Source organism: Panulirus ornatus, chromosome 35 (genome assembly GCF_036320965.1).
Source record: "Panulirus ornatus isolate Po-2019 chromosome 35, ASM3632096v1, whole genome shotgun sequence".
NCBI classification, from domain to species: domain Eukaryota; kingdom Metazoa; phylum Arthropoda; class Malacostraca; order Decapoda; family Palinuridae; genus Panulirus; species Panulirus ornatus.
In genome coordinates this window covers 865,516-891,737 of record NC_092258.1, presented here as the reverse complement: position 1 = coordinate 891,737, position 26,222 = coordinate 865,516, and the positions used below count along the sequence as shown (strand labels likewise).

At 42.3% G+C, this 26,222-nt stretch overlaps 1 protein-coding gene across 7 annotated transcripts in view; it reads right to left on the bottom strand.

Moving 5' to 3' along the window:
- Mp (collagen XV/XVIII-type protein multiplexin) overlaps nucleotides 1–26,222 on the bottom strand; it is a 326,713-nt gene that overhangs the window by 48,635 nt on the left and 251,856 nt on the right. For 6 of the 7 annotated variants that reach the window (XM_071682815.1, XM_071682811.1, XM_071682814.1 and 3 more), the window contains exons 8-13: nucleotides 23,952–24,081; nucleotides 21,265–21,314; nucleotides 16,261–16,380; nucleotides 15,822–16,071; nucleotides 15,258–15,379; nucleotides 2,639–2,800 (exon numbers count right to left, since the gene is read on the bottom strand). In XM_071682815.1, coding sequence (XP_071538916.1) covers nucleotides 2,639–2,800; nucleotides 15,258–15,379; nucleotides 15,822–16,071; nucleotides 16,261–16,380; nucleotides 21,265–21,314; nucleotides 23,952–24,081 — 834 coding nt within the window. Of the gene's footprint in view, nucleotides 1–2,638; nucleotides 2,801–8,231; nucleotides 8,394–15,257; nucleotides 15,380–15,821; nucleotides 16,072–16,260; nucleotides 16,381–21,264; nucleotides 21,315–23,951; nucleotides 24,082–26,222 lie in introns of all 7 variants that reach the window. The other variant, XM_071682810.1, reaches the window with a different exon arrangement.

Below are 26,222 nucleotides of genomic sequence, written 5' to 3'. Positions count from 1 at the left end.
TGAACATGCAGGAGGGTGAAAGGCGTGCAAGGAATAGAGTGAATTGGAACGATGTGGTATACTGGGGTCGACGTGCTGTCATTGGATTGAACCAGGGCATGTGAAGCGTCTGGGGTAAACCATGGAAAGTTCTGTGGGGTCTGGATGTGGAAAGGGAGCTGTGGTTTCGGTGCATTATTACATGACAGCTAGAGACTGACTGTGAACGACAGTAGCCTTTGTTGTCTTTTCCTAGCACTACCTCGCGCACATTTGGGGGGAGGGGTGGTTATTTCATGTGTAGCAGGGTGGCGATGGGAATGAATAAAGGCAGACAGTATGAATTATGTGCATGTGTATATAAGCATATGTCTGTGTGTGTATATATAAGTTGAGATGTATAGGTATGTATATTTGCGTGTGTGGACGTGTATGTATATACATGTGTATGTGGGTGGGTTGGGCCATTCTTTCGTCTGTTTCCTTGGGCTACCTCGCTATATATGTATATATATATATATATATATATATATATATATATATATATATATATATATATATATATATATATATATATATATATATTTTCCAAAAGAAGGAACAGAGAACGAGGCCAGGTGAGGACATTCCCTCAGAGGCCCAGTCCTCTGTTCTTAACGCTACCTTGCTAACGCGGGAAATGGCGAATAGTATGAAAGAAAAAATATATATATATATATATATGTGTGTGTATATATATATATATATATATATATATATATATATATATATATATATATATATATATATATATATATATATATATATTTTTTTTTTTTTTCTTTTTCTTTCTTTCAAACTATTCGCCATTTCCCGCATTAGCAAGGTAGTATTAAGAACAGAGGACTGGGCCTCTGAGGGAATATCCTCACCTGGCCCCCTTCTCTGTTCCTTCTTTTGGAAAATTAAAAAAAAAACAAGAGGGGAGGATTTCCAGCCCCCCGCTCACTCCCCTTTTAGTCGCCTTCTACGACACGCAGGGAATACGTGGGAAGTATTCTTTCTCCCCTATCCCCAGGGAGAATATATACATATATTTCTTTCTTTTCTTTCAAAATATTTGCCATTTCCCATGTTAGCGAGGTAGCGTTAAGAACAGAGGACTGGGCCTTTGAGGGAATATCCTCACCTGGCCCCGTTCTCTGTTCCTTCTTTTGGAAAAAAAAAAGAAAAGGAAAGAGGGGCAAGTATGCAGTCTGTTGGGGATGAGAGAGCTTGGGAAGTGAGTCAGTTGTTGTTCGCTGATGATACAGCGCTGGTGGCTGGTTCATGTGAGAAACTGCAGAAGCTGGTGACTGAGTTTGGTAAAGTGTGTGAAAGAAGAAAGTTAAGAGTAAAAGTGAATAAGAGCAAGGTTATTAGGTACAGTAGGGTTGAGGGTCAAGTCAATTGGGAGGTAAGTTTGAGTGGAGAAAAACTGGAGGAAGTAAAGTGTTTTAGATATCTGGGAGTGGATCTGGCAGCGGATGGAACCATGGAAGCGGAAGTGAATCATAGGGTGGGGGAGGGGGTGAAAGTCCTCTGAGCCTTGAAGAATGTGTGGAAGTCGAGAACATTATCTTGGAAAGCAAAAAATGGGTTTGTTTGAAGGAATAGTGGTTCCAACAATGTTGTATGGTTGCGAGGCATGGGTTATGGATAGAGTTGTGCGCAGGAGGGTGGATGTGCTAGAAATGAGATGTTTGAGGACAATATGTGGTGTGAGGTGGTTTGATCAAGTAAGTAATGTAAGGGTAAGAGAGATATGTGGAAATAAGAAGAGCGTGGTTGAGAGAGCAGAAGAGGGTGTTTTGAAATGGTTTGGGCACATGGAGAGAATGAGTGAGGAAAGATTGACCAAGAGGATATATGTGTCGGAGGTGGAAGGAACGAGGAGAAGGGGGAGACCAAATTGGAGGTGGAAAGATTGAGTGAAAAAGATTTTGAGTGATCGGGGCCTGAACATGCAGGAGGGTGAAAGGTGGGCAAGGAATAGAGTGAATTGGATCGATGTGGTATACTGAGGTCGACGTGCTGTCAATAGATTGAATCAGGGCATGTGAAGCGTCTGGGGTAAACCATGGAAAGTTCTGTGGGGCCTGGATGTGGAAAGGAAGCTGTGGTTTCGGGCATTATTACATGACAGCTAGAGACTGAATGTGAATGAATGGGGCCTTTGTTGTCTTTTCCTAGCGCTACCTCGCACACATGAGGGGGGAGGGGGATGTTATTCCATGTATGGCGAGGTGGCGATGGGAATAAATAAAGGGCAGACAGTATGAATTATGTACATGTGCATATATGTATATGTCTGTGTGTGTATATATATGTGTACATTGAGATGTATAGGTATGTATATTTGCGTATGTGGACGTGTATGTATATACATGTGTATGGAAAGATAATTTGGTAAATGTCATATTTTGGTACAAACTGCAGTATGAGGGTTGTTAACATCAGTAAAGACAGACCATACAGACACAGGATATCACTTCGTTAAATCTGTAACATCTTGGTGTAAAATGAAGCCATTATAAGGAGATTACAGCATACTATAACTCTTGCCCATGAAAAAGAGCACAGGTGTGAGAGTGGATAGTTCTAGAAGCAAGAAGACCCAGATGACTAGAAGGCATCTCACCCGTTCTCCTTTTTCTCCCTTCTTGCCACTGTTTCCTCTCTCTCCTTTGGCTCCAGGATAGCCACGTGTACCACGGGGTCCTGTTACACCCTGTTCTCCTTTGTCCCCTGGGGTCCCTGGTGTGCCAGGTCTTGCTGGGGCCACAGCTAAACCACCATCAACCTGAGGACATACAATAATTTAAAAGTATAATTCACAACTTTTCATGCAAAGATGATTTCCTTCAGGGAAGTTAGGAGGTATGAAAAGTACTGCTATGGTCCTGAAGTCATGCTAGTGCAACACTAGAAAAAATCCTTACATTCATGTAATATGGTACCTGAGATACTCAAGCCAAAACTGAACACATTTTAGGAATTTGAATGAAAGAAATATGATAATAATTCACAAGTAGAATTTATACACAATTTGTGGCAATACAATTCCAAACCTTCCAGTGGAATGACAGAAAAATGGTCATGATTCTGAAATAATTGTACACACAGTATCACATATGCATGTAATGAAAACACTGCCTTCATAACGCCAACAGTTATGATATAGCTCATGACTAGGTGTAGACAGAAGCAAACAAGAACTGTGAAGATAGGAAAGTGTTGTTGGTGGTCTAGAGGTAGGATTTCAAAATTGGATAAGTATTCCTTGTAAAGATGGAGGTGATGAGAAATATGGAGAGGGGTAGACAAAGGTAGGCAAGATGAGGAACCTGAGATATGCTATAATCATGATAAGTGTTTGCTGATATAGCAGAGTTTGTCAGGTTTAGTTCAGCCAAACTTGGTGTCAGGAGGTTAAACCTTACTTACCAATAGCATGATTAAAAAATTGTACACATTGTGGAGATTAAAATTCTGAGGTGAAAAGTGGATATCCTGGGGTTAGAAGTGAATATTTAGGGACAGGAGTGGAAAATGACATTGGGATTGGATATCTGAAGTTAGAAGTCGGTGTCTTGGATTAAGAGTGGGTACTTGTGGTTTGGAGAGGGTATCTGGGATGAGGATCTGGTGTAAGATCATGTGTTATAGAAGAGCATGGTAGAATAAGATAAAGCACTGAAATGGATTGTTACTGAAACCTACGAATGGAGGAGTCCTTAGGTGGTGCAGACATATGGAGAGGACTGATGGTGTGAGATGACTATGACAGTCTGTCTGAGAAATGTGAAGGAAGACAAGAGAGACCAATAATATGACGGAGGAACTTAATTGTGGAGTACACTTTTGAGAGTAGTATAAGAATGAAAAAGTGTCATATATCATGCAAACTTAGTGGCTGTACTAGGGAGGTTTTGTAGCGCCATGGTGATTACTGATGGTGGTGCACTAAATACAGAGATGAAGTGATTAATCATCTACAGTATGGGTAAACCACAAAATATGTTACCTTGAACATAGTGCGGGGCTTCCACATAGGCTGCATGAATGATACAATAGGTTTGTTAATTCTTCCACTTCCAGTGAATCTCATCATTAAATTAAGAATATATGAGTTAATGTAAAGGGAATTCTTGTCTAGTGATCCATGAAATGTTGGAAATGAGATTTCTGATACTAACATGCAACTAAACTTATGAGCTTCAAAGGTTAATGAAACACTAATAAAATGTTGATGAAATCTGAGAAAGACTGGTAGCAAACATTTCTGTGACATAACTTGTGGTGCTGGGATCATCAATCTGCACTACTCTGGGAAAATAAAAACCCAAACAGCTGTATATATATATATATATATATATATATATATATATATATATATATATATATATATATATATATTTTTTTTTTTTTTTTTATACTTTGTCGCTGTCTCCCGCGTATTGCGAGGTAGCGCAAGGAAACAGACGAAAGAAATGGCCCAACCCCCCCCATACACATGTACATACACACGTCCACACACACAAATATACATACCTACACAGCTTTCCATGGTTCACCCCGGACGCTTCACATGCCTTGATTCAATCCACTGACAGCACGTCAACCCCTGTATACCACATCGCTCCAATTCACTCTATTCCTTGCCCTCCTTTCACTCTCCTGCATGTTCAGGCCCCGATCACACAAAATCTTTTTCACTCCATCTTTCCACCTCCAATTTGGTCTCCCTCTTCTCCTCGTTCCCTCCACCTCCGACACATATATCCTCTTGGTCAATCTTTCCTCACTCATTCTCTCCATGTGACCAAACCATTTCAAAACACCCTCTTCTGCTCTCTCACCCACGCTCTTTTTATTTCCACACATCTCTCTTACCCTTACGTTACTTACTCGATCAAACCACCTCACACTACACATTGTCTTCAAACATCTCATTTCCAGCACATCCATCCTCCTGCGCACAACTCTATCCATAGCCCACGCCTCGCAACCATACAACATTGTTGGAACCACTATTCCTTCAAACATACCCATTTTTGCTTTCCGAGATAATGTTCTCGACTTCCACACATTCTTCAAGGCTCCCAGAATCTTCGCCCCCTCCCCCACCCTATGATCCACTTCCGCTTCCATGGTTCCATTTGCTGCCAGATCCACTCCCAGATATCTAAAACACTTCACTTCCTCCAGTTTTTCTCCATTCAAACTCACCTCCCAATTGACTTGACCCTCAACCCTACTGTACCTAATAACCTTGCTCTTATTCACATTTACTCTTAACTTTCTTCTTCACACACTTTACCAAACTCCGTCACCAGCTTCTGCAGTTTCTCACATGAATCCGCCACCAGCGCTGTATCATCAGCGAACAACAACTGACTCACTTCCCAAGCTCTCTCATCCCCAACATTTTTTTTTTTTTTTTTTTTTTTAATACTTTGTCGCTGTCTCCCGCGTTTGCGAGGTAGCGCAAGGAAACAGACGAAAGAAATGGCCCAACCCACCCCCATACACATGTATATACATACGTCCACACACGCAAATATACATACCTACACAGCTTTCCATGGTTTACCACAGACGCTTCACATGCCTTGATTCAATCCACTGACAGCACGTCAACCCCGGTATACCACTTCGCTCCAATTCACTCTATTCCTTGCCCTCCTTTCACCCTCCTGCATGTTCAGGCCCCGATCACACAAAATCCTTTTCACTCCATCTTTCCACCTCCAATTTGGTCTCCCTCTTCTCCTCGTTCCCTCCACCTCCGACACATATATCCTCTTGGTCAATCTTTCCTCACTCATTCTCTCCATGTGCCCAAACCATTTCAAAACACCCTCTTCTGCTCTCTCAACCACGCTCTTTTTATTTCCACACATCTCTCTTACCCTTATGTTACTTACTCGATCAAACCACCTCACACCACACATTGTCCTCAAACATCTCATTTCCAGCACATCCATCCTCCTGCGCACAACTCTATCCATAGCCCACGCCTCGCAACCATACAACATTGTTGGAACCACTATTCCTTCAAACATACCCATTTTTGCTTTCCGGGATAATGTTCTCGACTTCCACACATTTTTCAAGGCTCCCAAAATTTTCGCCCCCTCCCCCACCCTATGATCCACTTCCGCTTCCATGGTTCCATCCGCTGACAGATCCACTCCCAGATATCTAAAACACTTCACTTCCTCCAGCCTCTCACCATTCAAACTCACCTCCCAATTGACTTGACCCTCAACCCTACTGTACCTAATAACCTTGCTCTTATTCACATTTACTCTTAACTTTCTTCTTTCACACACTTTACCAAACTCAGTCACCAGTTTCTGCAGTTTCTCACATGAATCAGCCACCAGCGCTGTATCATCAGCGAACAACAACTGACTCACTTCCCAAGCTCTCTCATCCCCAACAGACTTCATACTTGCCCCTCTTTCCAAAACTCTTGCATTCACCTCCCTAACAACCCCATCCATAAACAAATTAAACAACCATGGAGACATTACACACCCCTGCCGCAAACCTACATTCACTGAGAACCAATCACTTTCCTCTCTTCCTACACGTACACATGCCTTACATCCAGTGAAAAGTTTTTATCGAGGATCTAAGGCATGTGTACGTGTAGGAAGAGAGGAAAGTGATTGGTTCTCAGTGAATGCAGGTTTGCGGCAGGGGTGTGTGATGTCTCCATGGTTGTTTAATTTGTTTATGGATGGGGTTGTTAGGAAGGTGAATGCAAGAGTTTTGGAAAGAGGGGCAAGTATGAAGTCTACTGTGGATGAGAGAGCTTGGGAAGTGAGTCAGTTGTTGTTCGCTGATGATACAGCGCTGGTGGCTGATTCATGTGAGAAACTGCAGAAGCTGGTGACTAAGTTTGGTAAAGTGTGTGAAAGAAGAAAGTTAAGAGTAAATGTGAATAAGAGCAAGGTTATTAGGTACAATAGGGTTGAGGGTCAAGTCAATTGGGAGGTTAGTTTGAATGGAGAAAAACTGGAGGAAGTAAAGTGTTTTAGTTATCTGGGAGCGGATCTGGCAGCGGATGGAACCATGGAAGCGGAAGTGAATCATAGGGTGGGGGAGGGGGCGAAAATCCTGGGAGCCTTGAAGAATGTGTGGAGGTCGAGAACATTATCTCGGAAAGCAAAAATGGGTATGTTTGAAGGAATAGTGGTTCCAACAATGTTGTATGGTTGTGAGGCGTGGGCTATGGATAGAGTTGTGCGCAGGAGGGTGCATGTGCTGGAAATGAGATGTTTGAGGACAATGTGTGGTGTGAGGTGGTTTGATCGGGTAAGTAGGGTAAGGGTAAGAGAGATGTGTGGAAATAAAAAGAGCGTGGTTGAGAGAGCAGAAGAGGGTGTTTTTGAAATGGTTTGGGCACATGGAGAGAATGAGTGAGGAAAGATTGACCAGATGATATATGTGTCGGAGGTGGAGGGAACAAGGAGAAGTGGGAGACCAAATTGGAGGTGGAAAGATGGAGTGAAAAAGATTTTGTGTGATCGGGGCCTGAACATTTAGGAGGGTGAAAGGAGGGCAAGGAATAGAGTGAATTGGATCGATGTGGTATACTGGGGTTGACATGCTGTCAGTGGATTGAATCAGGGCATGTAAAGCGTCTGGGGTAAACCATGGAAAGTTCTGTGGGGCCTGGATGTGGAAAGGAAGCTGTGGTTTCGGGCATTATTACATGACAGCTAGAGACTGAATGTGAATGAATGGGGCCTTTGTTGTCTTTTCCTAGCGCTACCTCGCACACATGAGGGGGGAGGGGGATGTTATTCCATGTATGGCGTAGGTGGCGATGGGAATAAATTAAAGGGCAGACAGTATGAATTATGTACATGTCATATATGTATATGTCTGTGTGTGTATATATATGTGTACATTGAGATGTATGGGTATGTATATTTGCGTATGTGGACGTGTATGTATATACATGTGTATGGAAAGATAATTTGGTAATGTCATATTTTGGTTTACAAACTGCAGTATGAGGGTTGTTAACATCAGTAAAGACAGACCATACAGACACAGGATATCACTTCGTTAAATCTGTAACATCTTGGTGAAAAAATGAAGCCATTATAAGGAGATTACAGCATACTATAACTCTTGCCCATGAAAAAGAGCACAGGTGTGAGAGTGGATAGTTCTAGAAGCAAGAAGACCCAGATGACTAGAAGGCATCTCACCCGTTCTCCTTTTTCTCCCTTCTTGCCACTGTTTCCTCTCTCTCCTTTGGCTCCAGGATAGCCACGTGTACCACGGGGTCCTGTTACACCCTGTTCTCCTTTGTCCCCTGGGGTTCCTGGTGTGCCAGGTCTTGCTGGGGCCACAGCTAAACCACCATCAACCTGAGGACATACAATAATTTAAAAGTATAATTCACAACTTTTCATGCAAAGATGATTTCCTTCAGGGAAGTTAGGAGGTATGAAAAGTACTGCTATGGTCCTGAAGTCATGCTAGTGCAACGCTAGAAAAAATCCTTACATTCATGTAATATGGTACCTGAGATACTCAAGCCAAAACTGAACACATTTTAGGAATTTGAATGAAAGAAATATGATAATAATTCACAAGTAGAATTTATACACAATTTGTGGCAATACAATTCCAAACCTTCCAGTGGAATGACAGAAAAATGGTCATGATTCTGAAATAATTGTACACACAGTATCACATATGCATGTAATGAAAACACTGCCTTCATAACGCCAACAGTTATGATATAGCTCATGACTAGGTGTAGACAGAAGCAAACAAGAACTGTGAAGATAGGAAAGTGTTGTTGGTGGTCTAGAGGTAGGATTTCAAATGTGAAATTGGATAAGTATTCCTTGTAAAGATGGAGGTGATGAGAAATATGGAGAGGGGTAGACAAAGGTAGGCAAGATGAGGAACCTGAGATATGCTATAATCATGATAAGTGTTTGCTGATATAGCAGAGTTTGTCAGGTTTAGTTCAGCCAAACTTGGTGTCAGGAGGTTAAACCTTACTTACCAATAGCATGATTAAAAAATTGTACACATTGTGGAGATTAAAATTCTGAGGTGAAAAGTGGATATCCTGGGGTTAGAAGTGAATATTTAGGGACAGGAGTGGAAAATGACATTGGGATTGGATATCTGAAGTTAGAAGTCGGTGTCTTGGATTAAGAGTGGGTACTTGTGGTTTGGAGAGGGTATCTGGGATGAGGATCTGGTGTAAGATCATGTGTTATAGAAGAGCATGGTAGAATAAGATAAAGCACTGAAATGGATTGTTACTGAAAGCTACGAATGGAGGAGTCCTTAGGTGGTGCAGACATATGGAGAGGACTGATGGTGTGAGATGACTATGACAGTGTGTCTGAGAAATGTGAAGGAAGACAAGAGAGACCAATAATATGACGGAGGAACTTAATTGTGGAGTACACTTTTGAGAGTAGTATAAGCATGAAAAAGTGTCATATATCATGCAAACTTAGTGGCTGTACTAGGGAGGTTTTGTAGCGCCATGGTGATTACTGATGGTGGTGCACTAAATACAGAGATGAAGTGATTAATCATCTACAGTATGGGTAAACCACAAAATATGTTACCTTGAACATAGTGCGGGGCTTCCACATAGGCTGCATGAATGATACAATAGGTTTGTTAATTCTTCCACTTCCAGTGAATCTCATCATTAAATTAAGAATATATGAGTTAATGTAAAGGGAATTCTTGTCTAGTGATCCATGAAATGTTGAATGAGATTTCTGATACTAACATGCAACTAAACTTATGAGCTTCAAAGGTTAATGAAACACTAATAAAATGTTGATGAAATCTGAGAAAGACTGGTAGCAAACATTTCTGTGACATAACTTGTGGTGCTGGGATCATCAATCTGCACTACTCTGGGAAAATAAAAACCCAAACAGCTGTTTTTTTTTTTTTTTTTTTTTTTTTATACTTTGTCGCTGTCTCCCGCGTATTGCGAGGTAGCGCAAGGAAACAGACGAAAGAAATGGCCCAACCCCCCCCATACACATGTACATACACACGTCCACACACACAAATATACATACCTACACAGCTTTCCATGGTTCACCCCGGACGCTTCACATGCCTTGATTCAATCCACTGACAGCACGTCAACCCCTGTATACCACATCGCTCCAATTCACTCTATTCCTTGCCCTCCTTTCACTCTCCTGCATGTTCAGGCCCCGATCACACAAAATCTTTTTCACTCCATCTTTCCACCTCCAATTTGGTCTCCCTCTTCTCCTCGTTCCCTCCACCTCCGACACATATATCCTCTTGGTCAATCTTTCCTCACTCATTCTCTCCATGTGCCCAAACCATTTTAAAACACTCTCTTCTGCTCTCTCAACCACGCTCTTTTTATTTCCGCACATCTCTCTTACCCTTACGTTACTTACTCGATCAAACCACCTCACACCACACATTGTCCTCAAACATCTCATTTCCAGCACATCCATCCTCCTGCGCACAACTCTATCCATAGCCCACGCCTCGCAACCATACAACATTGTTGGAACTACTATTCCTTCAAACATACCCATTTTTGCTTTCCGGGATAATGTTCTCGACTTCCACACATTTTTCAAGGCTCCCAAAATTTTCGCCCCCTCCCCCACCCTATGATCCACTTCCGCTTCCATGGTTCCATCCGCTGACAGATCCACTCCCAGATATCTAAAACACTTCACTTCCTCCAGTTTTTCACCATTCAAACTCACCTCCCAATTGACTTGACCCTCAGCCCTACTGTACCTAATAACCTTGCTCTTATTCACATTTACTCTTAACTTTCTTCTTCCACACACTTTACCAAACTCCGTCACCAGCTTCTGCAGTTTCTCACATGAATCCGCCACCAGCGCTGTATCATCAGCGAACAACAACTGACTCACTTCCCAAGCTCTCTCATCCCCAACATTTTTTTTTTTTTTTTTTTTTTAATACTTTGTCGCTGTCTCCCGCGTTTGCGAGGTAGCGCAAGGAAACAGATGAAAGAAATGGCCCAACCCACCCCCATACACATGTATATACATACGTCCACACACGCAAATATACATACCTACACAGCTTTCCATGGTTTACCACAGACGCTTCACATGCCTTGATTCAATCCACTGACAGCACGTCAACCCCGGTATACCACTTCGCTCCAATTCACTCTATTCCTTGCCCTCCTTTCACCCTCCTGCATGTTCAGGCCCCGATCACACAAAATCCTTTTCACTCCATCTTTCCACCTCCAATTTGGTCTCCCTCTTCTCCTCGTTCCCTCCACCTCCGACACATATATCCTCTTGGTCAATCTTTCCTCACTCATTCTCTCCATGTGCCCAAACCATTTCAAAACACCCTCTTCTGCTCTCTCAACCACGCTCTTTTTATTTCCACACATCTCTCTTACCCTTATGTTACTTACTCGATCAAACCACCTCACACCACACATTGTCCTCAAACATCTCATTTCCAGCACATCCATCCTCCTGCGCACAACTCTATCCATAGCCCACGCCTCGCAACCATACAACATTGTTGGAACCACTATTCCTTCAAACATACCCATTTTTGCTTTCCGGGATAATGTTCTCGACTTCCACACATTTTTCAAGGCTCCCAAAATTTTCGCCCCCTCCCCCACCCTATGATCCACTTCCGCTTCCATGGTTCCATCCGCTGACAGATCCACTCCCAGATATCTAAAACACTTCACTTCCTCCAGCCTCTCACCATTCAAACTCACCTCCCAATTGACTTGACCCTCAACCCTACTGTACCTAATAACCTTGCTCTTATTCACATTTACTCTTAACTTTCTTCTTTCACACACTTTACCAAACTCAGTCACCAGTTTCTGCAGTTTCTCACATGAATCAGCCACCAGCGCTGTATCATCAGCGAACAACAACTGACTCACTTCCCAAGCTCTCTCATCCCCAACAGACTTCATACTTGCCCCTCTTTCCAAAACTCTTGCATTCACCTCCCTAACAACCCCATCCATAAACAAATTAAACAACCATGGAGACATTACACACCCCTGCCGCAAACCTACATTCACTGAGAACCAATCACTTTCCTCTCTTCCTACACGTACACATGCTTACATCCAGTGAAAAGTTTTTATCGAGGATCTAAGGCATGTGTACGTGTAGGAAGAGAGGAAAGTGATTGGTTCTCAGTGAATGCAGGTTTGCGGCAGGGGTGTGTGATGTCTCCATGGTTGTTTAATTTGTTTATGGATGGGGTTGTTAGGAAGGTGAATGCAAGAGTTTTGGAAAGAGGGGCAAGTATGAAGTCTACTGTGGATGAGAGAGCTTGGGAAGTGAGTCAGTTGTTGTTCGCTGATGATACAGCGCTGGTGGCTGATTCATGTGAGAAACTGCAGAAGCTGGTGACTAAGTTTGGTAAAGTGTGTGAAAGAAGAAAGTTAAGAGTAAATGTGAATAAGAGCAAGGTTATTAGGTACAATAGGGTTGAGGGTCAAGTCAATTGGGAGGTTAGTTTGAATGGAGAAAAACTGGAGGAAGTAAAGTGTTTTAGTTATCTGGGAGTGGATCTGGCAGCGGATGGAACCATGGAAGCGGAAGTGAATCATAGGGTGGGGGAGGGGGCGAAAATCCTGGGAGCCTTGAAGAATGTGTGGAAGTCGAGAACATTATCTCGGAAAGCAAAAATGGGTATGTTTGAAGGAATAGTGGTTCCAACAATGTTGTATGGTTGTGAGGCGTGGGCTATGGATAGAGTTGTGCGCAGGAAGGCGGATGTGCTGGAAATGAGATGTTTGAGGACAATGTGTGGTGTGAGGTGGTTTGATCGAGTAAGTAGGGTAAGGGTAAGAGAGATGTGTGGAAATAAAAAGAGCGTGGTTGAGAGAGCAGAAGAGGGTGTTTTTGAAATGGTTTGGGCACATGGAGAGAATGAGTGAGGAAAGATTGACCAAGATGATATATGTGTCGGAGGTGGAGGGAACGAGGAGAAGTGGGAGACCAAATTGGAGGTGGAAAGATGGAGTGAAAAAGATTTTGTGTGATCGGGGCCTGAACATTTAGGAGGGTGAAAGGAGGGCAAGGAATAGAGTGAATTGGATCGATGTGGTATACTGGGGTTGACATGCTGTCAGTGGATTGAATCAGGGCATGTGAAGCGTCTGGGGTAAACCATGGAAAGTTGTGTGGGGCCTGGATGTGGAAAGGGAGCTGTGGTTTCGGGCATTATTGCGTGGCAGCTAGAGACTGAGTGTGAACGAATGGGGCCTTTGTTGTCTTTTCCTAGTGCTACCTCGCACACATGAGGGGGGAGGGGGATGGTATTCCATGTGTGGCGAGGGGGCGATGGGAGTGATTGGGGCAGACAGTGTGAATTGTGTGCATGGGTATATATGTATGTGTCTGTGTATGTACATATATGTGTACATTGAGATGTATAGGTATGTATATTTGCGTGTGTGGACATGTGTGTGTGTGTATACATTGTGTATGGGGGTGGGTTGGGCCATTTCTTTCGTCTGTTTCCTTGCGCTACCTCGCAAACGCGGGAGACAGCGACAAAGCAAAAAAAATAAAATAAATAAAATAATGTATATCTATTTATTCATTTATTTTGCTTTGTCGCTGTCTCCCGCATTAGCGAGGTAGCGCAAAGAAACAGATGAAAGAATGGCCCAACCCACCCACATACACATGTACATACATACACGTCCACACACAGCACATATACATACCTATACATCTCAATGTATACATATATATACACATAAACATATACATATATACCCATGTACATAATTCATACTGTCTGCCTTTATTCATTCCCATCGCCACCCTGCCACACATGGAATAACAACACCCTCCCCCCTCATGTGTGCGAGGTAGTGCTAGGAAAAGACAACAAAGGCCCCATTCGTTCACACTCAGTCTCTAGCTGTCATGCAATAATGCACCGAAACCACAGCTCCCTTTCCACATCCAGGCCCCACAGAACTTTCCATGGTTTACGCCAGAGATAGACCATATCGTTCCAATTCACTCTATTCCTCGTACGCCTTTGACCCTCCTGCATGTTCAGGCCCCGATCACTCAAAATCTTTTTCACTCCATCTTTCCACCATCAATTCGGTCTCCCACTTCTCTTCTTTCCCTCCACCTCTGACACATATATATCTTCTTGGTCAATCTTTCCTCACTCATTCTCTCCATGTGACCAAACCATTTCAAAACACCCTCTTCTGCTCTCTCAACCACACTCTATTCATTACCACACATCTCTCTTACCCTATTATTACTTACTCGATCAAACCACCTTACACCACATATTGTCCTCAAACATCTCATTTCCAGCACATCCACCCTCCTGCGCACAACTCTATCCATAGCCCACACCTCGCAACCATACAACACTGTTGGAACCACTATTCCTTCAAACATAGCCATTTTTGCTTTCTGAGATAATGTTCACGACTTCCAAACATTCTTCAAGGCTCCCAGAATTTTCGACCCCTCCCCCACCCTATGATTCACTTCTGCTTTCATGGTTCCATCCACTGCCAAATCCACTCCCAGATATCTAAAACACTTCACTTCCTCCAGTTTTTCTCCATTCAAACTTACCTCCCAATTGACTTGACCCTCAACCCTACTGTACCTAATAACCTTGCTCTTATTCACATTTACTCTCAGCTTTCTTCTTTCACCCACTTTACCAAACGTATATGTACATATATATATATATATATATATATATATATATTCCACTCCCAGATATCTAAAACACTGCACTTCCTCCAGTTTTTCTCCATTCAAACGTACCTCCCAAATGACTTGTTCCTCAACCCTACTGTACCTAATAATCTTGCTCTTATTCACATTTACTCTCAACTTTCTTCTTTCACCCACTTTACCAAACTTAGTCACCAGCTTCTGCAGTTTCTCACCCGAATCAGCCACCAGCGCTGTATCACCAGGGAAAAACAACTGACTCACTTCCCAAGCTCTCTCATCCACAACAGACTGCATACTTAACCCTCTCTCCAGAACTCTTGCATTCACCTCCCTAACAACCCCATCCATAAACAAATTAAATAGCCATATATATATATATATATATATATATATATATATATATATATATATATATATATATATAGAGAGAGAGAGAGAGAGAGAGAGAGAGAGAGAGAGAGAGAGAGAGAGTTTTTATTAGTGCCTTACATCAATGCCAGCATTGCCCCAGCCAGGAGGCCCCTGTGGTCCCTGGGGACCCCGCTCGCCAGGAAGTCCTGGAGCTCCATCCACACCTGACTCACCCTTGGGGCCCTGCAGTCCTTCTGGCCCTGGGCATGGGGATACAAAAAGTGTCATAATTCACCTACGCTCATTTTATTTATTGTGTTTTATTCATTGTGTTATGAAATGCTTTTCTAGGTCCTAAGACATAAGATGATACAAAGTTATTATGGGTCTCAAGAAGTAATGTAATATATAGTTATTAAAGATAAAAAACAGTTTTGTGTCAAGGAGATACATGTGATAACATACAACAATAAAATACAAAACTAGAGTCTTTGGTTAATCCTTTACTTTTCCTTGAGTATAAACATGAATACATGATGACTATGATGCTACATTTAATTCACAATGGAACTATGTGTACTGAGAATTCAACACTGTGCTGCAGATTGAACCCAAGTTCATAGTATACAAAAACTGCATTCTGGACCAAGTAGCAATCATACACCAACAAGAGGACACAAGGGCTAAGTAAGAGCCACTCACCTGGAGTGCCAGGATCTCCTCTGTCTCCCTTCATGCCTGGAGGTCCTGGAGGTCCTCGTTCCCCTGGGGGCCCAGGCCGCCCTGGGGTTCCTGGGGTACCCGACACCCCATCTCGTCCTGGAGGGCCCTCAGGGCCTGGCATGCCCTTGGGTAGGCGGGCCAATACTGTGGCCACCAAAGTGCTCACATTGCATGAACACTCACCCTTGGGGCCAGGAGGTCCTCGCTGACCAATTCCAAACTCCACTGGCTGCGAGACAGAAAATATATCTATATACAAATAAAAAAAATCCCAACTTTGTTTATTGGTTAGATGCAACAAAATATAGTACAAAGAAGGTTATGATGAGATGAATCTAGACAGTGGGTAGTACAATATCTAAATAGGAAGGTTTATCCCTCAACACTTCTCCAACACAAAGTAACAGCTATCACTTACAATGAGGTCCTCGCCGTCACCTGAACCAAAATCAGGCATATCTAAGCTGAGGCCTGACCCTGGGGGTCCTGGAGGGCCTGGGGGACCAGGCGGCCCTGCTACTGACTCTCCTGGAGGACCCTGCATAAACAAATAAAGCACAGATAATATCATATAAAAAATCTTTTGAATAAGTAGGCTCTCTTTTTAAGTTTTTTCATTATCAAGAACAGACAACTTACAATGCAGTTTGAAACATTCTTCTTTCCTAAGATGAAGTTTGAAGTATTCTTCTTTTCTATGATGACCGGAATCCTAAGCTACTGAACCAAACATCCAAAACAATAAATCCACAGATCTCTACAAATGATATGTATCAAACTCATTATGAAAGCTGAGGTACCAGCATTGCTTTGTCACCATTTGTATACTAACCCACATTCTGTGACCACCTTTACACCTACCTCTAGTCTGTGACCACTATCATACCAATCACACTCTATGACCACTATTACGCTGATGCATCCTGCAATCAAATTCATGTATCCCATTTACCATTCACAGATATTCTTCCTTACTGTAAAATCAGTGGTGCACTTAAGTCAATCTATGACCTCTAGTGTCTTTAGCATCCCTTACACCACCAAGGAGATAAGGGAGCACGTCCCTTCTCCCTTCCAACATTACCAACTCATCTTTATTGTTTGCATGTCTTTTTCTTTTCTTTTCTGTATTAGTTGAGACAGCACGGGCAAACAAATTCCCTAATCATTACTGCTCTCTCTCTCTCTCTCTCTCTCTCTCTCTCTCTCTCTCTCTCTCTATATATATATATATATATATATATATATATATATATATATATTATCTATTTATTTTTGCTTTGTCGCTGTCTCCCGCGCTTGCGAGGTAGCGCAAGGAAACAGACGAAAGAATGGCCCAACCCACCCACATACGCATGTACATACATACACGTCCACACACGCAAATATACATACCTATACATCTCAATGTATACATACATATACACACACAGACATATACATATATACACATGTACATAATTCATACTGTCTGCCTTTATTCATACCCATCGCCACCTCGCCACACATGGAATAACAACCCCCTCCCCCTTCATGTGTGCGAGGTAGCGCTAGGAAAAGACAACAAAGGCCCCATTCGTTCACACTCAGTCTCTAGCTGTCATGTAATAATGCACCGAAACCACAGCTCCCTTTCCACATCCAGGCCCCACAGAACTTTCCATGGTTTACCCCAGACGCTTCACATGCCCTGGTTCAATCCATTGACAGCACGTCGACCCCGGTATACCACATCGTTCCAATTCACTCTATTCCTTGCACGCCTTTCACCCTCCTGCATGTTCAGGCCCCGATCACTCAAAATCTTTTTCACTCCATCTTTCCACCTCCAATTTGGTCTCCCACTTCTCCTCGTTCCCTCCACCTCCAACACATATATCCTCTTGGTCAATCTTTCCTCACTCATTCTCTCCATGTGACCAGACCATTTAAAACACCCTCTTCTGCTCTCTCAACCACACTCTTTTTATTATCACACATCTCTCTTACCCTTTCATTACTTACTCGATCAAACCACCTCACACCACATATTGTCCTCAAACATCTCATTTCCAACACATCCACCCTCCGCACAATTCTATCTATAGCCCACGCCTCGCAACCATATAACATTGCTGGAACCACTATTCCTTCAAACATACCCATTTTTGCTTTCCAAGATAACGTTCTCACCTTCCACACATTTTTCATCGCTCCCAGAGCTTTCGCCCCCTCCCCCACCCTGTGACTCACTTCCGCTTCCATGGTTCCATCCGCTGCCAAATCCACCCCCAGATATCTAAAACACTTCACTTCCCCTAGTTCTTCTCCATTCAGACTAACCTCCCATTTGACTTGTCCCTCAACCCTACTGTACCTAATAACCTTGCTCTTATTCACATCTACTCTCAGCTTTCTTCTTTCACACACTTTACCAAACTCAGTCACCAGCTTCTGCAGTTTCTCACCCGAATCAGCCACTAGCGCTGTATCATCAGCGAACAACAACTGACTCACTTCCGAAACTCTCATCCACAACAGACTGCATACTTGCCCCTCTCTCCAAAACTCTTGCATCCACTTCCCTAACAACCCCATCTATAAACAAATTAAACAACCATGGAGACATCACGCACCCCTGCCGCAAACCGACATTCAATGAGAACCAATCACTTTCCTCTCTTCCTACTTGTACACATGCCTTACATCCTCGATAAAAACTTTTCACTGCTTCCATCAACTTGCCTCCCACATCATATATTTTTAATACCTTCCACAGAGCATCTCTATCAACTCTATCATATGCCTTTTCCAGATCCATAAATGTTATATACAAATTCATTTGCTTTTCTAAGTATTTCTCACATACATTCTCCAAAGCAGACACCCGATCCACACATCCTCTACCACATCTGATGCTCTGTACATGCTTTCTCCCTCTCAATCAATACTCAACAAACTTATACCTCTGTAATTTGAGCACTCACCTTTATCCCCTTTACCTTTGTATAAAGGCACTATGCATGCATTCTGCCAAACCTTCGGCACCTCACCATGAGTCATACATACATCAAATATCCTTACCAACCAGCCAACAACACAGTCACCCCCATTTTTTTAATAAATTCCACTGCAATACCATCCAAACCCGCTGCCTTGCCGGCTTTCATCTTCCGCAAAGCTTTTACTACCTCTTCTCTGTTTACCAAATCATTCTCCCTAACCCTCTCACCTCGCACAGCACCTTGACCAGAACACCCTATATCTGCCACTCTGTCATCAAACACATTCAACAAACCTTCAAAATACTCACTCCATCTCCTTCTCACATCACCACTAACTGTTATCACCTCCCCATTAGCCCCCCTTCACTGATGTTCCCATTTGTTCCCTTGTCTTACGCACTTTATTTACCTCCTTCCAAAACATCTTTTTACTCTCCCTAAAATTTAATGATACTCTCTCACCCCAACTCTCATTTGCCCTCTTTTTCACCTCTTGCATCTTTCTGTTGACCTCCTGCCTCTTTCTTTTATACATCTCCCAGTCATTTGCACTATTTCCCTGCAAAAATCGTCCAAATGCCTCTTTCTTCTTCTTTTTTACTAATAATCTTACTCCTTCATCCCAACACTCCCTACCCTTTCTAATCTGCCCACCTCCCACGATTCTCATGCCACAAGTATCTTTTGCGCAAGCCATCACCTCTTCCCTAAATACATCCCATTCCTCCCCCACTCCCCTTATTTCCTTTGCTCTTACCTTTTTCCATTCTGCACTCAGTCTCTCCTGGTACTTCCTCACACAAGTCTCCTTCCCAAGCTCACTTACTCTCACCACTCTCTTCACTCCAACATTCTCTCTTCTTTTCTGAAAACCTCTACAAATTCAACTTCGCCTCCACAAGATAATGATCAAACATCCCTCCAGTTGCACCCCTCAGCACTTTAACATCCAAAAGTCTCTCTTTCGCGCGCCTATCAATTAACACGTAATCGAATAACGCTCTCTGACCATCTCTCCTACTTACATGCGTATACTTATGTATGTCTCTCCTTTTAAACCAGGTATTTCCAATCACCAGTCCTTTTTCAGCACATAAATCTACAAGCTCTTCACCATTTCCATTTACAACACGGAACACTCAATGTACACCAATTATTCCTTTAACTGCCTTGTTACTTACCTTTGCATTCAAATCACCCATCACTATAACCCGTTCTCGTGCATCAAAACTACTAACACACTCACTCAGTTGCTCCCAAAACACTTGCTTTCATGATCTTTCTTCTCATGCCCAGGTGCATATGCACCAATAATCACCCATCTCTCTCCATACACTCTCAGTTTTACCATATCAATCTAGAGTTTACTTTCTTACACTCTACCAAATAATCCCACTACACCTATTTCAGGAGTAGTGCTACTCCTTCCCTCGCTCTTGTCCTCTCACCAACCCCTGACTTTACTCCTAAAACATTCCCAAACCATTCGTCCCCTTTACCTTTGAGCTTCGTTTCACTTAGAGCCAAAACATCTAGGTTCCTTTCCTCAAACATACTACCTATCTCTTCTTTTTTCTCATCTTGGTTACATCCAAACACATTTAGACTCCCCAATCTGAGCCTTCGAGAAGGATGAGCACTCCCCGCGAGACTCCTTTTTCTGTTTCCCCTTTTAGAAAGTTAAGATGCAAGGAGAGGAGGGTTTCTGATCCCCCCCGCTCCCGTCCCCTTTAGTCGCCTTCTACGACACGTGAGGAATGCGTCGGAAGTATACTTTCTCCCCTATCCCCAGGGATATATATATATATATATATATATATATATATATATATATATATATATATATCCTAGAATAATCTAGTTTTCCATTTTTATGACCAGGCCCTAGGGGAGGATAAACAGCTGGGTTAACAGCAGACTGGCTGCTTTCACCAGGATTTGAACCTATGCAGACTTGACCCTTGGTGACCCCTGAATATGTCACAGTCAGAAACACTAATGTCTATATATCTATCTTATCCTACGATTGAACCTATTAGTTCTTGCTTATCATGCAATGTCACCCATTACATCTCCCACTTTTCCTGTACAACCATACACCTATAAGCCATCACTCCCAGCCCATCTCTTAGCTACAGCCCATTGTTTCCAATCTGTCCTGCCTCTGCATTCTTTCTACATTGTGATGTAGAGGCCATGATCATGAGGGCAGGACGGCTCTAATCCGTCAGTCTTGATGTCAGGATAGTCTCAAAACTATTAGAGGGAAGCCAGGATGGTCTCTTATCCATGACCTGGAGGTCAGGATGGTCTCTACATCGTGATCTGGTGAACAAAGTTAACTCCAGACCATGATCAAACAGACCAAAGCTAGAACCTGATTTTGACATACTTGCTCTCTATTAGTTCTTGTGAATCCTGTGGGAAAGGATACTCACCTTGGGCCCCGCCTCTCCCTTCTCTCCTTTGGGGCCCTGTATGGGATAGCCTGTGAAAGAAACAGAATGTCAAAAAATATAACGGCAACAAATGAAGCCTTGATATTATTCCATTTTTACACTCTTTGATCAAACCTATTAGAAATATGTTGTATTTGACTTTATAAGCTCAGGATATAAGTAAATAGTCTGGGACTCGTATGGTGATATGTGACTGTTTATGCATCATGTGGTACTGTGATCTACTGGGCATAATCTAAGAAAGATAAATTCATCAGTATAAAAGAAATGAAGTTAATGAAGACGTGATATATATACGTATATATATTTTCTTTTTCTTTTAAACTATCCGCCATTTCCCGCATTAGCGAGGTAGCGTTAAGAACAGAGGACTGGGCCTTTGTGGAATATCCTCACCTGGCCCCCCTCTGTTCCTTCTTTTGGAAAATTAAAAAAAAAGAAAAAATATGTATATATATATATATATATATATATATATATATATATATATATATATATATATATATATATATATATATACATATTAATTGAGAGAGTGAAGGCTTGTACAGAGCATCAGATTAGGGAAGAGCAGTGTGGTGTCAGAAGTGGTAAAGGATATATGGATCACGTGTTTGCTCTGAAGAATGTGTGAGAAATACCTAGAAAAACAGATGGATTTGTCTGTAGCATTTATGGATCTGGAGATGGCATGCAATGGGGTCGATAAAAATGCTTCGTAGAAGGTCTTAAGAGTATATGGTGTGGGAGGTACATTGCTAGAAGCAGTGAAAAGTTTTAACCAAGGATGTAAGGCATGTGTACGAGTAGGAAGAGAGGAGAGTGATTGGTTCCCAGTGAATGTCAATCTGTGGCAGGGGTGTATGATGTCCCCATCGTTGTTTGATTTGTTTATGGATGGGGTGGTTAGGGAGGTAAATGAAAGAGTAAGCTGGGGATGAGAGGGAATAGGAAGTGAGTCATTTGGTGTTTGCTGATGATATAGCTCTAGTGGCTGATTCAGGTGAGAAATTGCGGAAGTTGGTGACTGAGTTTGGGGAGAAAGGTGAGAGTAAATGTGAATAAGAGCAAGGATATTAGGTTCGGTAGGGTTGAAGGACAGGTTAACTGGGATGTGAGTTTGAATGGAGAAAAATTGAAGGAAGAAGTGTCTTAGATATCTTGGAGTAGACTCAGCAGCAGATGGAACCATGAAAGTGGAAGCGAGTCATAGGGTGGGGGAGGGGGAGAAGATTCCAGGAGCAATGAAGAATGCGTGGAAGGAGAGAACGTTATCTCGGAGAGCAAAAATGGGTATGTTTGAAGGAATAGTAGTTTCAACAATGTTATATGGCAACGAGGCATGGGAAAATAGGGTTGTACGGAAGAAGGTGGATGTGTTGGAAATGAAATGTTTGAGGACAATATGTAGTGTGAGGTGGTTTGATCGAGTAAGTAATGAAAGGGTGAGAGAGATGTGTGGAAATAAAAAGAGTGTGGTTGAGATAGCAGAAGCGGGTGTGTTGAAATGGTTTGGACATATTGAGAGAATGAGTAAAGAAATATTGACAAAGAAGATATATGTGTCAGAGGTGGAGGTAACAAGGAGAAGTGGGAGACCAAATTGGGGGTGGAAGAATGGAGTAAAAAAGATTTTGAGCGATTGGGACGTGAACATGCAGAAGGGTGAAAGGCGTGCAAAGAATAGAATGAATGGGAACGATGTGGTATACCAGGGTTGACATGCTGTCAGTGGATTGAACCAGGGCATGTGAAGCGTCTGGGGTAAACCATGGAAAGTTTTGTGAGGCCTAGATTTGGAAAGGGAGCTGTAGTTTCGGTGCATTACACATGACAGCTAGAGAGTGAGTGTGAACGAATGTGGCCTTTGCTGTCTTTTCCTTGCGCTACTTCGCGCGCGTGCGGGGAGGGGGGATGCTATTTCATGTGTGGCGGGGTGGCGACAAGAATGGATGAGGACAGTAAGTACGCACATGTACATGTGTATATATGCATATGTCTGTGTATGTATATGTATGTATACGTTGAAATGTATAGGTATGTATATGTGCGTATGTGGGCGTGTATGTATATACATGTGTATGTGGGTGGGTTGGGCCATTCTTTCGTCTGTTTACTTGCGCTACCTCGCGAACACGGGCGACAACGACAAAGTATAATAAAGATAAATAAAATATGTATGTATGTATATATATATATATATATATATATATATATATATATATATATATATATATATATATATATATATATATATGAGAGAGAGAGAGAGAGAGAGAGAGAGAGAGAGAGAGAGAGAGAGAGAGAGAGAGAGAGAGAGAGAGAGAGAGAGAGAGAGAGAGAGAGAGAGCTTGTATCCTCTCCCATACAGAGGAAGCAGGACCCAGCCTTGGGGCAGCAGATATGAAATGGGGATCTTTACCTTGTCTTCTCCTTCCTGGAGGCATTCCAAAGATGAAATAATGTTTGGTTAATTACTATCATACAAAATGATCTTGTCATAAACAATGTAATGCACTGAATGAATCTCATTGTTTTACAGTATAAATCTTTTAGTTTGTTGTCGTTAGCATTTCAGACCATCATCCCATTCTTAGGCAACCACCACCTTTTTTTCTATCTCTCTTCACATTTTCTTTCGTCTGTTACACTTCATTCACATGTACCTGGTGGTGGCGGGGGTGGAAGCGGTGGCAACGGCGGCAGTGGAGGGGGCGGCGGCATGCCATCCATGTCTGCTTCTCCTGAGCCTTCGAAGGGCGGCAGTGGAGACTCAAGGTCATTCTCCATGTCAGCCTGAGGAAGGAAGAACCAATGTCAGGAGGCAAGTAGATATATGGGAGGCGGTAGCCAGGGCTTGTGTTGCTCATGGCAGGATAGTCAGGCAAGGGTTAGACTAATCATCACCCATAAGAGCATGAGACAAGATATAGTGACCCTTTGCCAATAGAGGCAAGATGTAGTGAACCATTACCAATAGAAGCAAGATGAAGCGACTCATTACCAATATACGCAAACGTCAGGATTTAATCGAAACCAGAACTTTAATTAATCTCTCTCATGATATTCAATTACAGTGATTAAACTTTTTGCTTATTTTTCTTCAGGCGCAGACATATACAGGTGTATCTATTTTGTGTGGGTGTGTTTGAAAACATTTAATCCTTCTGATTATGCTAATAATGTTATGTACTGTGAGGTGGATGTTGAATCTCCCCTTCATCAAGTACGTGCCTAATGAGATGAGAAGGCTCTCTTGCATTACTCTAAATGAAGATGACCTGTGGCGATAATAATGAAAAACGATGGGAGAACTGGAAAAGTTGGAAACCAGCAGGAAGCAGAAAACAGTGAGAAAGAGAACTGAACAAGAGAGAGATCCATGGTATACATAGGACTCTGACACTACAGCCAGGAAAGATGTCTTCACATGAACTTTGTTGTTGGACCTAATGGCTCAGGACTGCTGGAGGGTTACTATGACCGCCTGTGCCCCGAGCCTCAAAAACACACAATTAAGAATCTATATCTATATGTCTGTCTATCTGTCTCCTTATTCATCTATCTATTTCTATCTAAGTCTCTCTCTCTCTCTCTCTCTCTCTCTCTCTCTCTCTCTCTCTCTCTCTCTCTCTCTCTCTCTCTCTCTCTCCATACTTGATAACTGTTCCGCGTTAGAGAGGTAGCGCCAGGAACAGACAAAGAAAGGTCGCATCCTCACATATCCATTTTCCAGCTGTCATGTGCGATGCAAAATGAATGTGAGCACATGTAGCTTCTCTTCTTCAGTTCCTAGCATTACCTCGCTCGCGCGGAAAACACCGACCAAGTGTGTGTGTGTATATATATATATATATATATATATATATATATATATATATATATATATATATATATATATATATTTTCTTTTTCTTTCATACTATTCGCCATTTCCCGCGTTAGCGAGGTAGTGTTAAGAACAGAGGACTGGGCCTTTGAGGGAATATCCTCATCTGGCCCCCTTCTCTGTTCCTTCTTTGGGAAAAAAAACACAAAAAAACAAGAGGGGAGGATTTCCAGCCCCCCGCTCCCTTCCCTTTTAGTCGCCTTCTACGACACGCAGGGAATACGTGGGAAGTATTCTTTCTCCCCTATCCCCAGGGATATATATATATATATATATATATATATATATATATATATATATATATATATATACATATATATATATATATATATATATATATATATATATATATATATATATATATATATATATATATATATGTATATATACTTGACCGCTGCTTCCCGCGTCAGCGAGTCAGCGCCTGGAAACAGGCGAAGAAAGACCCACCCACCCATTTACACACATATATACATACACTCCCATACACGTACATATACATATACATATAAACATATGCACATATACATACACATAAACAGCCATGCACATATATACAAATGTCCATATTCATACTCGCTTGCCTTCATCCATTCTCGACGCCAACCCGCCCTGCGAAACATCATCGCCACCCCATGCGTCTGCAAGGTAGCGCCAGGAAAACGATAAAAAAGGCCACATTCGTTCACCCTCAGTTTCTAGCTGTCATGTGTAACGCACCGAAACCACAACTCCCTAGCCACATCCAGGCCCCACAGACCTTTTCAGGCCTTACCCCAAACGTTTCATATTCCCTGGTTCAGTCCATTGACAGCACGTCAACTCCGGTATACCACATCGTTCCAATTCACTCTATTCCTTGCAAGCCTCTAACCCACCCTTCCTGCATGTTCAGGAACCGATCGCTCAAAATCTTTTTCACTCCATCCTTTCACCTCCAATTTGGTCTCCCACTTCTTGTTCCCTCCACCTCAGACACATATACCCTCTTTGTCAACATCTCTTCATTTATTATCTCCTTATGTCCAGACCATTTCAACACACCCTC